This window comes from Sorex fumeus, unplaced genomic scaffold (genome assembly GCF_029834395.1).
Source record: "Sorex fumeus unplaced genomic scaffold, SorFum_2.1 ptg000013l, whole genome shotgun sequence".
Taxonomy (NCBI): Eukaryota; Metazoa; Chordata; class Mammalia; order Eulipotyphla; family Soricidae; genus Sorex; species Sorex fumeus.
This window is the reverse complement of record NW_026606070.1, coordinates 2482988-2498111: the sequence shown is the minus strand read 5'-3', so window position 1 is coordinate 2498111 and position 15124 is coordinate 2482988. Positions and strand designations below refer to the sequence as shown.

Sequence of the window (15124 nt, the reverse complement as noted above, 5' to 3'; positions counted from 1 at the left end):
GTTGAGGGATCATTCCCGGCCCAGCTTGGGGGACCACATGGGATGCTGAAAGTGAAACTAGACTCCACCGTGTGCTAGACATGTACCTCACCCACTGTACTACATCTCTGGCCTCACATCTGTGTTAAAATATCACAACTGGAAATATTAAGGTATATATATTTGAACATGACCTTAGGTAAAACTTATCTGATTCTTTACCTCCATTCCCAGGTGGATAAATAGGGACGTATGCACTCTAGTTTCTGAGAAACAATAAACTATCTGCTTTGTACGTAAGCAGACAGGAATCCATTATATAAACATGGTATCTTAACGCCCCAAAGTGCCTACAGGAAGAATTTACTATTGAAAGACAATAGATGAATATTTTACAATAAAAAGGTGACTATGTGTCATTTAATAAACATTTTTTCAGCAATCATTTCCGTGAAAGAGATTGGATCGTTGTAAATAATATCGTATGGCATTGGCTACAAAAGTCATTTGAGTTCAATCATACTCTACATTTTAAAACTTATATTCCAAACAAGTCCAAAGCATGTTTCATTCCAAGTGGAGTCAGCCACATATTAAATCATGCCACACTGATTAGCAAGGTGGGGCTTTGACTGTAACATCATTTGTTTCAAACCACTAAATTCAGGAGCTTGGACACACAAAGCCATGAGAGAATGCCTACGATCCTCTCCCGAAAATGCTTTTGAATATCTGCTTTGGCAGGCAGACATAAAAAGCACAAAATTAAGTCAACAAATTTGGTCCTAGAAGGTTTAAACGAGAGTTTCTGTTCCCAGACACAAATGTTACTCCCATCCTCAGTGCCTCAGTAATAATACCAAGCTTGGGCTGGAGAGACAGTACAGCGAGTAGGGCATTTGCCTTGCACACAGCCCACCCAGGTTTGATGCCCAGCACCGACCACTGCCAGGAGAGATTCTGAGTGCCGAGCCAGGAGTAAAGCCCTGAGCACTCAGGTGTTGTCCAAAATAAAATAATACAAAGTTAAAAATAATAATAAAGCTTATTCTTTTAAGATTAAATCTAGCTTTGTAATAAATCTAGCTCTCATTGAGCATAAGTATTTGCCTCATATAAATACGTTTTATTCTTTTCATCTACGCAATCACTCTACATGTAACCATTAAAACCATTTTTACAGACAAGAAAGAAGGTACAGAGAGTTACAGGTATTGGCACGGCTACATGGCTTTGATCCAGATCTGTTGCCAGGATAACTCTCCAAGCGTGCGAGACCCCCCTGAAGAAACGGGCAGGCATCGCCAGGGTCTCTGCTAAAGAACCAAGGGTTCCTTGAAGTCTCAGATGCCAGAACCGGCTGCTGAGCTCCCATGGAATCCAGGAAAGTCAGAATCTTTTCTCTGAGGCTAAGGGTTCAACTATATCCTCAGGGGCTGGAGAGACAACCCAGCGTGCTGGAGTGAACGTGCTTGATCCCCCACTTGTCCTGGGCACAACTGGGAGTGACCTCTGAGCACCAAGCCGAAGAAAGCCCCAAGTACTAGCAGGTGCGGCTCCCACACAAAGAAAACAAACACGCAGCACTGTTTACAATAGCCAGAACCTGGAAAAAACCTGAGCGCCCGAGGACAGGTGACTGGTTAAAGAACCTGTGGTACATCTACGCAATGGAGTACTATGTAGCTGTTAGAAAAGATGAAGTCATGAAATTTTACATACGAGTGGTATTACATGAAAAGTATCATGCTAAGCGAAATGAGTCAGAAAGAGAGGGACAGACATAAAAAGATTGCATTCATCTGGAGAACATAAAGTAACAAAATAGGAGACTAACACCCAAGAGTGGCTGAGATTAGTACCAGGAGGTTTACTCCATGGCTTGGAGGCCAGCCGGACATGCTAGGGGAAAAGGCAGCTCAGAGAGAGAAGGGAGCACCAAATAAAGGGTGTTGGGAGGATCCTCCCAGGATGGGAGATGCATGCTGAAAGTACACTATAGGCCGGACATGATTGCCACTCAATGCCTCTTTTGAAAACCACAGCACCCAAAAGGAGAGAGAGAACAAAAGGGAATGCCCTGCCATGGAGGCAGGGTGGGATGGAGGGGGATGGGGGGTGGGAGGGATACTGGAATCAGTGGTGGTGGGAAATGGGCACTGGTGGAGGGATGGGTACTTGATCATTGTATAACTGAAACCCAAGCACAAAAATTTGTAAGTCTACAATTATACCTCATCGTGTCTAATAAAAATTAAAATTAAAAAAAAGAAAAAGAAAAACAAACATGCTCAGGAGGAAATGGGCTCAACAGTGCTTACTCTGACTGCAGTTCACGCTGTCCTGAGTTGCTCCATGCACTGCTAGAACCCCAGCAGCACTTCTGTGGAGCCAGAGGGGGTTACAGCAGCTAGAATGCTTGCCTTACATGCGGCCAACTTGGGGTCCATCCTCAGCAGCCCATTTGGTCCCCCAAGCAAGCACTGCCGGGAGTGATTCCTGAGTGAAGAGCCAAGAGCAACCCTTGAGCATCGCTGGGCGCGGCCCCTAAACCAAATTTTTTTTAAGTACCTTTGTCTGGAGTTCCCGCTGACGCAGCTCCCAAGTCACCTGGGGAACCTGTGAGAACACCCCTGGGTGCCTGAGGAAACGGCTTCGGATGCTAAATCCAGGCAATGGCAACGGTCTGATGCCAGGGAAACTAACGCTCCCTGGAGAATAGTATTGATTGATGATTTGCTATTGGGTGGCCTTTAGAAACCTAATGGAGGGGCTGGAGCGACAGCACAGCGGGGAGGGCGTTTGCCTTGCACGCAGCCAACATGGCCGACCCTGGTTCGATTCCCAGCATCCCATATGGTCCCCCGAGCACCGCCAGGAGCAATTCCTGAGTGCATGAGCCAGGAGTAACCCCTGAGCATCGCAGGGTGTGACCCAAAAAGCAAAAAAAAAAAAAAAAATAGAAACCTTAATGGAGAATAAACTTAGTTTCTATGAGAGTCTCTAGGCATGTGCCCCCAGAAGCTGCTTGTTACCAGACAGCCGTAATCTCTCCTTTTGCCGCCTGCTTACCACACACCCTCACTCTGCATGTGCTACATTCCATTTGCCTGTACCTAATCAACTCTTACGCTGAATAAATTCGTCCTTCAACCCCCCCTGTCAGTGGTCGTATCTACCGACCGTCAGTCAGCAATTGGCATTGTCTGTGAGCTATCGGTCTGTTTTTTTGTTTTTGTATAAGGATTTCTTTTTTATTTTATTTTAATGAATCACCATGAGTTGCAGTTACAGACTTTCAAACTTAACGTGATTATGTTTCAGTCATACAATGATGTAGTACCCATCCCTCCACCAGTGCCCATTCTCCACCATCAGTGCCCCCAATAAATATCCCTCCCACCCACGTCCACCCCTTCCCACTCCCTGCCTCTGGGGCAGACAATTTCCTTCTTATTCTCTCTCTCCTTTCGGGTGTTATTGGTTCTTCATCACGAATCATCAGGGAGAGATGCAGATCAAAACAACTATGAGATATCATCTCAGACCACAGAGACTGGCACACACCCAAAAAAATAAAAACCACCGGTCTTGGCATGGACGCGGGAGAAAGGGATGCTTCTTCACTGCTGGTGGGAATGTTTTTCTGGAAAAAAAACAATATGGACGTTTCTCAAAAAACTAGAAATCAAGCTCCCTTTTGACCCAGCAATACCACTTCTGGGAATATACCCCGGAGACGCAAAAAAAAAAAAAAGTACAGTAGAAATGACATCTGCACTTGTATGTTTATTGCAGCACTGTTTACAATAGCCAGAATCTGGAAACAACCCGAGCTCTCATTCTTATATGGCCTCAGAACAGCTCACCACTCCCAGGCCTCCTGCTGCACTGCACGCCTTTGGGAAGCCCACAGGAGGCAGACGCATGGGGCAGAGCCGCCTGATTCTCTGTGCCCACCACCAGCAGGCTGTCAGAAGCCTGTAGAACTGGAGGGTGAGGCTAAGATGCCCAGCTCTTGCCATTCCTGCCCACAGCCAGCAGGAAGAAGAGCAGACTTGGCCTAGGGCCCGGGAGGAGAGGTGCCACCAGCCTTCCCGGAGAAGCGTTCAGAAAGAGAGCAGGGCCAGAGCCACTGTGCAGCGGGGAGGGCGCTGGCCTTGCATGCAGCTGCCAACCGAGGTTTGTACCCCGGAACCCCATGTGGTCCCCCGAGTCCTGCCTGGAGTGATCCCTGAGCACAGAGCCAGGAATAAGCCCTGAGCATCCCCCAGGTGTGGCCCCAAAACAAAACAACCAGACCCTGACAGGAAGAGAAGAACAGGGAGATGCTACCTGCTTCACTTTGTGTGAAGTCACAAAATAGACTTGAAAGAACTCAGCTCAGTTCTACTCTTGGCTTCCACCCCGGTAGCTGAAGACCAGAACCCCAGTGGATCTCTGCATGCCCGTGGTCAGTGGGCAGCTCTGACAGAGCTCGGAGCAAATTCCCAGCTTGTACAAAGGTGGGAACAGGGTCGGAAACAGCACAGCAGGAACAGCATTTGCCTTGCATGCTTCCAATTTGAGCTCGATCCCTGGCACCGCCTGGTCCCCTGAGCTCTGCCCGCTGTGGCTCAAAAACCAAAATTAAAAACAAATATGGAAAGTCCTATGTGAGAACAGACATACAGAGCATGGCACAGACAGATGCTTCCTTCTTTCCTTTTTGGTGGAGGCGGTTCCCCAATGCCAGTCCCGAAGATCTCAGCCAACCAGGCCAGCGAGTCAGTACCAGGCCCAGTGGCATGGAGATACTCGGACCCAGCAGAGAACACCACATACTCAGAGGCAGAGAACACCACAGCTGCGTGTTTGGGGGAGTTGGACGGCAATGCTGAGAGGTGCCTGGGGCTCCAAGGTTCTGGGGTTCCCTGTGCAAGGTCTGTGGCCCTGGACCCCAAGCTTTCTCCCCAGCCGTGCAGTGAATTACTCAGGAAGAAAGTGAATCCTCTGGTTACACTGATGATGTGGGGGGGTACAGTTGTGCATCCAAGGCAGAGACTCAGCAGCACTGAAAACATGAGATGGGAGCTGTAACCACCGAACTTTGTGAAGTGCCAGTGAAGGAGACAGGAGTGGAGGAGAAGGAGGAGGAGGAGGAGGAAGATGGAGCACGGGGACTTTGGGGGCAGGAAGCCGGCACTGCTGCTGGGGTTGGTGTGAAATCTCCTAGGCCGAAAATGCGATTATCAGTGACTTTGTAAATCACGGTTCTATAACTAAATTTTTTTCCCTACGAGTGAGACGCTTTATTAACCAGCAGCATCAGAATCTAACGCTTCTTCTTTTTTTTTTTAAATTTTTATTAGTGAGACACCATGACGTACAGTTGTAGACTTACAAACTTTTGTGCTTGGGTTTCAGTTATACAATGATCGAGTACCCATCCCTCCACCAGTGCCCATTTCCCACCACCATGAATCCCAGTATCCCTCTCACCCCCATTCCCCCTTCCCCCCCTGCCTCTGGGCAGGGCATTCCCTTTTGTTCTCTCTCTCCTTTTGGGTTCTGTGGTTTGCAAGAGAGGCATTGAGTGGCAATCATGTTCGGTCTATAGTCTACTCCCAGCATGCTTCTCCCATCCTGGGAGGATCCTCCCAACACCCTTTGTTTGGTGCTCCCTTCTCTATCTGAGCTTCCTTTTCCCCTAGCATATGTGGCTGGCCTCCAAGTCATGGAGCAAAATTCCTGGTACTAACTCCTGGGTGTTAGTCTCCCATTATGTTACTTTATGTTCCCCAGATGAATGCAATCTTTCTGTGTCTATCCCGCTCTTTCTGAATCATTTTGCTTAACATGATACTTTCCATGTAGTACCACTTATATGGAAATTTCATGACTTCATCTTTTTTAACAGCTACATAGTACTCCATGGTCTGTGGCTTTAACATGGTGCAAATGTCCTCGGATTGGTGTCAGAATTCACTTTCCCCTTTGCCCTCTCACTTTAAAAAATCCTTTTGGGAAAAAACCTGAGTGCCGTGTAAAGCCACAGACCATTGTCTTACAAGCACTTCGGTAATGCTTGGAGACAAGATGCCTGGAGCGGCTGGGTTATCAGGGACAGATGTAGACAGCAGCTGCTAGGGCCTGCGAGGACAGGTCGTCAGTGAGTGAACACAGAGCTATGTCAGAGGAGGAAAGACTCCTATGGCAGAGAAGGGGGATTGCATAACAGTGGGAATGCATGGGGCCAGAGAGAGGACAGTGGATAGGGGACCTGATCCCCAAACCACACACAGTCCCCCAGCCCTGCCAGCCCGGCCCTGCCAGAAGTGATTCCTGACCACAGAGCCCTAGGTGAGCACTGTTACATGAGCAAACCGAGCACTGTCAACGTGTGGCCTCACTGCCCCTCCGCAAAAATAAAACATATATAGGGGCTGGAGTGATAGAACAGCAGGTAAGGTGTTTGCCTTGCACAAGGCCAACCCGAGTTCGATTCCCAGCATCCCATATGGTCCCCCGAGCACCTCCAGGAGTGATTCCTGAGTGCAGAGCCAGGAGTAACCTCTGTGCATTGCCGGGTGTGACCCAAAAAGCAAAAAATAAATAAATAACCATATATGTATACATGTATATGATTTTATTTAATGCCCTTCACCTATAAACTTGGGCTGGAGCAATAGCACAGCAGGTAGGGTGTTTGCCTTGCATTCGGCCGACCTGGGTTCGATTCCTCCGCCCCTCTCGGAGAGCCCGGCAAGCTACCGAGGGTATCTCGCCCGCATGGCAGAGCCTGGCAAGCTCCCCGTGGCGTATTCAATATGCCAAACACAGTAACAACAAGTCTCACGATGGAGACCTTACTGGTGCCCGCTCATGCAAATCAAATCGATGAACAATGGGAGGACAGTGCTACAGTGCTACCTATAAACTTACAAATTGTTCCACAATCAGAGAGATAGGACAGCAGGTAGGGCATTTGCCTTGCACGCGGCCGACCCAGGTTCAATTCCCAGCATCCCATATAATTCCCTGAGCACCGCCAGGAGAGATTCCTGAGTGCAGAGCCAAGAGTAACCCCTAAGCATCGCTGGGTGTGACCAAAACAAACAAACAAACAAACAAACAAAGACATAAGAAACCGGAAGCAGAAAGCTTGATAGCCGGCATTCTCTGCCAGGAGAACCCAGTTCATAAGCACTGCCTTCACTTGCTGGCACCAGCCCCGGGCCTGAAATGCTTCCCAGCACCCCGATTGTTGTGTTGACATCCCATCCTCAAAGGCAGGACTCTGCCCAACCTCACTGATGACAATAGGTTGCAAAACTCCCCCACCTCCCGCCCCAGCCTTATCCACACCCAGGAAGAGGCAGCATCTGCTCTCCATTTGTTGAATCTGGGTCAATGGGCCATTGAGACAATGGAAACGGTGCTGTCCTGGCCCATGTCCAACCTCCAAGGCCCGGGGGTTTCCTCTTCCAGAAGAGAATGCACCCCTACAGGGCCAGATCCAGGCCAACCTGCTGCAAGATGAGAGACAACATGAAGAAAAACCCAGTAAGCTGAGCACCCAAGACCAGGCCACATGTGAGAGTAACCCACCAAGATGGCCCTATCTCAAGCAGGGCATGGAACCACTTTTTAGGCGTTTGACATACGTGGACACTTCCTTTCCAGAATGGTGATGAGAAAGGTTGGCTTCGTGGTTGCAGGGGAGATGGGCCAGCCGGAAGCCCAGGCCATGGGAACAACACGAGCAAAGTAGAGTTGGCCCACTGTGGAAACTGTGGTGGACAAGGAGCAGGCTGATTTCACTGCAGCCCAGAGTGATGCAGCTGGGGGCACACTGCAGAGTGGATTCAGGGTCTTTGGTTTGTGTGGGGGCCACACTGACTGTGTTCAAGGGCCACTATTTCTATCAAGGCTTGGTCGACCCTCTGTGGGGCTGGGTCTGGATCTGGACTTGGTGGTCTCTCCGTGCCTTAGGGGACTTTCACCCGCTTTACTGTCCACCCAAGTTAGCAACTATGAAGCTGTCTTCACTTCTGCAGAATTTTTATTTCTATAGAGGAGGCTTACCACTTCCTATAACAAGGCAAGAGTTCCCACAGATCTATTTGATCCCAAAGCCCTCCCTGTCCATTTACTCTAAATGGACACCAAGCTAGGGCTGGAACAATAACACAGCAGGTAGAATGTTTGCCTTGCACGCGGCTGACCCCGGTTCGATTCCCAGCATCCCATATGGTCTGTCCCCTGAGCACCCCCAGGAGGAATTCCTGAGTGCAGAGTCAGGAGCAACACCTATGCATTGCCGGGTGTGACCCAAAAAGAAAAAAAAAATGGACACCAAGCTTCAGAGAAATATTGTGAAGATACTGCAACTGACCAAGAGGTAGGGGACAGGACCCGGCCTGGGGGACAGCAGTGAGACAGACCGAAGTTAGAGCTGTGGGACATTGGAGGCCACTACAGGTCTGCACAGTGGGTTGAGTAATGGAACTGAAGACTGAGGGGGGTCATCGAGGTGTGCTGAGGCAAGGACCATGAGAGAACGGGAGTCCAGAGGGTGAGAGCCCTCCCCGCCCCCAAGGGACCCACCCCACCAGTCAACCACCACAACCCAACCACCACCACGCTCCAGGCCACTTTCCACACACTCGGGACGAGACTCACGTATGAGTGAACATATTCCTGGACACATCATAAGACACTCCCTACCCATTTTCCATAATTACCACACCACATTTGATGGGGTTCAGACAGTAGGCAACAAATTATAGATGGAAATATATATATATGCATATATTTTTTTCAGACATAAATACCAAATCTCACATCAGCCAAACCTTAACAGCATGTTAATGATATCCTATAGAATGCCTTAATGGCTCCAGCCAAAATAGAGCAATCTTCACAGTTTCCTATATGCACTTTTTTTTGTAAGCATGTTCAACAATTCTTAATAACAGACAATACAAAATATATACTTTCGTTTGTGTTTTGGGACAGAGATTGGGACTTAGGATGGAGACATCCAGAATTTGGTAGTGTGAAGGTGTAATGGTGGTGGGATTGGTGTTTGAATATTAAATGTAATCAAATATTGTAAAGTAACTTATAAAATAAAAAAAAATTTTAAAAAAAAAGAATGGGAGTCCAGGAGGAGTGAGGGGAACAGCAGTATCAGAATCAGGAACTCTGAATCCAAAATGGGTTCAAACCTGTCAAATCCATGTCGATTTGGAAATGTCGCACCATGTTTGGTGGGTTGATTCCATGTAGAACTGCAGGTAAAGGATGCCCGGGATGGGGACGGGGGGTGGGGCAGGGCTCGAGAAACAGTCTGGGGCGTCTGCAGAGAACCGAGTCCCCATTTCCTTAGGTGTGCAGCACACAGTTACTAAACACTCTTGGATTTGACCCAGCACTGTCCTCCTGTTGTTCATCGATTTGCTTGATGAACGGGCCCAGTAACATCTCCACTGTGAGACTTCTTGTTACTGTGTTTGGCATATTGAATACTCTCGGTAACTTGCCAGGCTTTCTGAGAGAGGCAGAAGAATCAAACCTGGCTCAGCCAGGCCGGCTGTGCGCAAGGCAAATGCCCTACCGCTGTGCTATCACTCCAGCCCTACACAAAAAACCAAAATTTTTATAAATGACTGACCACTACGCTTTGCTTGACTTTATTTTTATGAGTGATCAAGTGAGAAGGAATGTAATGTTCGACTCAATAATACTGCTTGACTCAGTAATACTAAAATTTTACTAATGAGTTTCTATTTCTTACATAGCGAGGGTTTTGAAAAATCTCACATTAAGTCCCCTTTTGAAAGCTCATGTCATATATAGATTAATTGATTATTTTGTTTCTGAGACTCAATATAAAAGACTTAAACGAGAGAAATAGCTTTTATGTATTGCATGCCTACTGCATGCCTACATAGTTCCTTCTTCAAATATAGTCTTATGAGGAATAAGTAATCATAATGCCCTTTTACAAATAAAGAGATGGGACTTATACACTCAGTAAGATGCCTACGTTCAAAGTTACTTGTGTAAGTGGCAGGAGGGGGGTTCTGGGAGCATGGGGAAGGGAGGGCTCATCTCCCCAAACCCAGACCCCCACCCTAAGGCCCAGTGAGGGGGCCGCTGGACTGTTCGGCCAGGCCAGGACTGAATGACACGGGGTGTCAGGGGTGTCGAAGCTCAGCTGGCCCCTACCCCCTCCTCCCTCTCCTCTCCTTTCCCTTTCTCTCTCTCTCTCCCTCCCTCCTTCTCATACGTTCCATCCCCAGCACCACATAGGAAACCCTGTGCTCCACCAAGAGTGATCCCTGAGCATTGCTGTGTTGCCCAAAAATACCTCACATACATCAGAGGCTGCCCTAAAAGCCTCTATCCCTGGTACTAATCTCGGCCACTCTTGGGGAGCAGTCTCCCATTTTGTTACTTTATGTCCCCCAGATGAATGCAATCTTTCTATGTCTATCCCTCTCTTTCTGACTCATTTTGCTTAGCAGGATACTTTCCATGTAGTAGCACTTGTATGTAAATTTCATGACTTCATCTTTTCTAACAGCTACATAGTACTCCATTGTGTAGACAAAGAGAGCTCAGATAGAGAAGGGAGCACCAAATCAAGGGTGTTGGGAGGATCCTCCCAGGATGAAAGAAGCATGCTGAAAGTAGACTATAGACCATGATTGTCACCCATTGCCTCTTTTGCAAACCACAACACCCAAAAGGAGAGAGAGAAAACAGAGGGGAATGCCCTGCCACAGAGGCAGGGTGGGATGGGGGGGATGGGGGTGGGAGGGATACTGGGATCCGTGGTGGTGGAAAATGGGCACTGGTGGAGGGATGGGTGTTTGATCATTGTACAATTGAAACCCACGCACAAAAAATTGTAAATCTACAACTGCACCTCATGGTGTTTTACTAATAAAAATTTTTAAAAAAACACCTCTATCCCTTTGGAGAGCATGGCAAGCTACTGAGAGTATCCCGCCCGCATGACAGAGCCTGGCAAGCTATCTGTGGCATATTCAATAATGCAAAAACCAGTAATTACAATGGGTCTCATTCCCCTGACCCTGAAAGCACGCAACAGGGACGAATGGAGACATTACTGGTGCCCGCTCGAGCAAATCGATGAGTGACGGGATGTCAAGTGATCAAGTGTGTAAGTGGTATAGCCACAAAACACAGACTCAATGAAACTGAAAACAGGATTTCTAAACTGCAACCACTGAAGCTTTGTATTGTGCCTGTCAAGGTGATTAGGAGGAGGGGGGAAGGGGAATCTTGGAGGGAGGGGGTTGAGGGGGGAGAGTTGGGGTGAGAGGGAATCTGGGAACACTGGAGGGAAGTGGACCCTGGTGGTGGGATTGGTGTTGAAATACCATCTGTCTAAAACTCAACTACCAATCACTTTGTAAGTCACAGTTCTTAAATACAAAAAAAAAGGGGGCAGGAGAGATAGCACAGCAGGTAGGGCGTTTGCCTTGCATGCGGCTGACCCGGGTTCGGTTCCCAGCATCCCATATGGTCCCCTGAGCACTGCCAGGAGTAACTCCTGAGTGCAGAGCCAGGAGGAACCCCTGTGCATCGCCAAGTGTGACGCAATAAATAAATAAATAAATAAATAAATAAATAAATACAAAAAGAAAGTAAAAGCTACTTAAGAGGCTGGAGAGAAAATGTAGCGGGTAGGACACTTGTTTCGTATGCAACAGACTCAGGCTCAATCACTGGCACCTTATATGGTCTCTGGAGCACTGGCCGGAGTGAATTCTGAGTTCAGAGCCACGGGTGACCCCCCCACCCCTGGAATACACACACACACACACACACACACACACACACATATACACACACTATTTAAGAATAGAATTGGCAAAGAGAGGTAAAATGAGCTTTATCTTTTTATGGACTTCCTCTTCTTTAAGTGCCTTTATTATGCTATTGACTAATAAGAGACAAAGGTGATAACTATCCTCTTACCCAAAAGTATTTGAAAACACTGTTAAAAGATTTATGGTCCTATTCAGGACAAGGAACCTGGTCCTGTTGCTAAGTGGACTGGAAAAAAGTGCTTCAGCTGCAGACTGATGTGAACCAGATGTGAACTCAGGTCTGAATGCTGTTCCACTCTCACCGGCAGCAGCAGACCTGACCAATCAGAGTCCCAATTGACTCAGCTGTAAGCATCAATAAAGCAAGAGGTCATTTGCAAGGTTATTACGAGTGCCAAGATGCAGGGGAATAGAATCCTTGGGGCTGGGGAGAACTCAAACTCAAAGGGCCAAGCACATGTGGGAACCCGGAGTTTGATTCCTGGACCACTTGGCTCTGAGCACCACTGGGTGCTTGCCCCACAGCAATAACAAAAAGTGGAAATAAAAGCCACTTTCCTTTTTTTATCAATTCAGCTCCTGGAATTCATCACTGAGGCATGGAATGTATGTAAAGATTGGTCACCAGGCCAGGGACAGCGCTCAACAGGGTGGGTCATGCTTTCTGCCCTTGGAGACCCAGGTTGGATCGTTGCCACTATTCAGTCCCCTGAGCATCGCCAGGAGCTACTCCCAAGAACAGCACCGGGAAAAGGCCCTGAGCACATGCCAGAGGGGCCCAGAAACAAAACAAAGAAAGAAGAATATGTATCACTTCTAAATGACATACCTCATTGAATTTTAATTAGTAGTAAATGTCAGGGGGATTATTTCTAATTAGAATGCATAGTGATTTCTTCTAATCTGCTGAGCGGATCACCAAAATGAACCCCATATTAAAGTTAAGTATTGGTGTGAGTGCATGAACCCATTAACACTGGAAGGCAGGGTAGGTCGCATCTGTGAGCACGGAGCGTACAGAAGCATTTGAACACCCAGAGCACCGCCGTCGGCCCCCAGAACAGCACCTTTGATTTATCGGAGAGTATTTTCCACTAACTGACATACACATCAAACAAAAATGTTTAAGAAACTCCTTCCCAGCACAGGACGGGAAATAGTGTGCTCATAATTAAGCAAAAAGTCTAGAAAGGCCAGTTTTCAACTCCTCAGTTCCGATGGTGCCTCCTCTATTCTCTCCTCTCAGGCATTCCTCCAGTCAGAGCACGTACAGTCAAAAATGCTAACTCAACCACTCTTCAGTGAGAATGAATGAGAACGCCTCATGTCTCGTAGAAACATTGATTCATGCTGTATTGGGGAATAGAGTGCCTGGTTTCAAGAAAAAGAATGAGTGTCCAGAGAGGCCAGTTCAGCAGGAAAGAAAGTCTCTGGTAGTCATAAAAGCCTCCTATTGTTCCCCAAGGCAAAGGAATAGGCCACCAGCAGTCCTGGTGGCAGGCTCAGATGGTCTTATTAGCTCTTTGGCCAATCTCAGTGCTCAGCAACGAGTGCTGAGTAAAACTCCTCAGCCATTGTTCTGAGGAGGCCTCGAGCACCTGCAGTCCAGCACCTACCTACACTCTCCTCAGCATCCCCGAATCCTCACCCACCTACACTCTCCTCAGCATCCCCAGATCCGCACCCACCTACACTCTCCTCAGCATCCCCGAATCCTCACCCACCTACACTCTCCTCAGCACCCCCCGAATCCTCATCCACCTACACTCTCCTCAGCACCCCCGAATCCTCATCCACCTACACTCTCCTCAGCATCCCCGAATCCTCATCCACCTACACTCTCCTCACCATCCCCGAATCCGCACCCACCTACACTCTCCTCAGCATCCCCGGATCCGCACCCACCTACACTCTCCTCAGCACCCCCGAATTCTCACCCACCTAAACTCTCCTCAGCATCCCCGAATCCACACCCACCTACATTCTCCTCAGCATCCACAGTCTAGGCCCTCGGAGTGCAGAGAGTTGGCATTTGTTGGAGCTGCCAGTGTGTGCGAGAGACCCCCAACCTAGAGGCGGTTGCAGTGAGCTCACCAGTGTTCACTATTCCACACGAGCCAGCCCGGTACCCCAAGATGTATAAGAAACTCCTACAATTCTAAGCAGAGTTGCCGGGAGAGCAAAAGATAATGACAGCAAAGTCCATCTCGAACTCCACAAGAAAAAGTCTTCTGTGCACTGAAAAAAAAAAAATCTCTGCAAACTGTTTCCCACCAGAATATCTCCCCAAAGGTGGGCAGCATTGAAAACAGTGTCAGCTGCCCGCTCCCCACACACCCCACCCCAGCAAACTGTTGTTGTGGGGGGAGAACCAAGCTTCCCCGGCACTCACCTGAGATCCATATCGCCGTCGACCCAGAAGGTGAAGATGTTGGAGATGGTCCCCCCGGGGCAGCACCCCATGATGAGCACAGCGACCGCCTGGGCTGGCTGCAGTGAGAAGCCCAGTGCCAGCAGATACGCTATGAGCGGCATGAGTCCAAACTGGCAGAGTAGCCCCACGGCGATGCCCCAGGGCCTCCGGAGGTGCACCCAGAGCTTGCGGGTCTCCACGGAGCAGCCCAGGGAGAACATGAGCAGCCCCATCATCACGGCTGACACAGCGGTGAAGACGACTTCCAGGCTCCTGGGCAGCTCCAGGCCCACGGGCAGCGGTGCCTGGGAGCGGTTGGTGGCACAGGCTGAGCTGCCGGAGCAGTTGGTCAGCATCTCCTGCTCTCCCCACGGCAGTGCATCCAGGGAGCACGGTGGTGGCCCGCAGCCCTGCCTGGCCATCTCGGTCACAACGTGGCCGGTCGCGAGCCCAGAGTCATCCCAGGAGCTATTGGCTGGCCGGGTGATTCAGGGTAATCTGATGGATTGATTCACGAGCGACATGGTGGTGGCGGTTGCCACAGACATAAAACCTCGTAATAAACGGTGGCGGTGGCAAGGAAGGCGCCCCCGCTGCTGCTCTTACTCACCCCTGGACACTCAGGGGAAGTGAGACAAACTTCTTGTCTGTCGGGCGGGCCGGCCGGGCTGGTGACTGGCGGGCGGTGGCGTCAGCATCACATTGTGTTCCAGGAAAGCAGGTTGGATGCCAAGACTGAACTTTTTGCAAAGTCACTGGGGATTGCAAAGAGCCAGTCGGCAGGCAGCAGCAACGACGTTTTGCAGAGAGAAAAGCCAATTCCGGAAGGAAAAACACAACAAAGGGCAGGGAGGCAGAGACCACACCCCCGAGCAGAGCCAAG

At 48.9% G+C, this 15124-nt stretch overlaps 1 protein-coding gene across 1 annotated transcript in view; it reads right to left on the bottom strand.

The window, feature by feature from the left end:
• SLC10A6 (solute carrier family 10 member 6) overlaps positions 1-14620 on the bottom strand; it is a 32129-nt gene extending 17509 nt beyond the window's left edge. Inside the window, exon 1 of the mRNA XM_056111139.1 lies at positions 14221-14620. Within this exon, the coding sequence (XP_055967114.1) occupies positions 14221-14597 (377 nt within the window). The 5' untranslated portion in view covers positions 14598-14620. The remainder of the gene's footprint in view (positions 1-14220) is intronic.
• Positions 14621-15124: the final 504 nt, after the last annotated feature.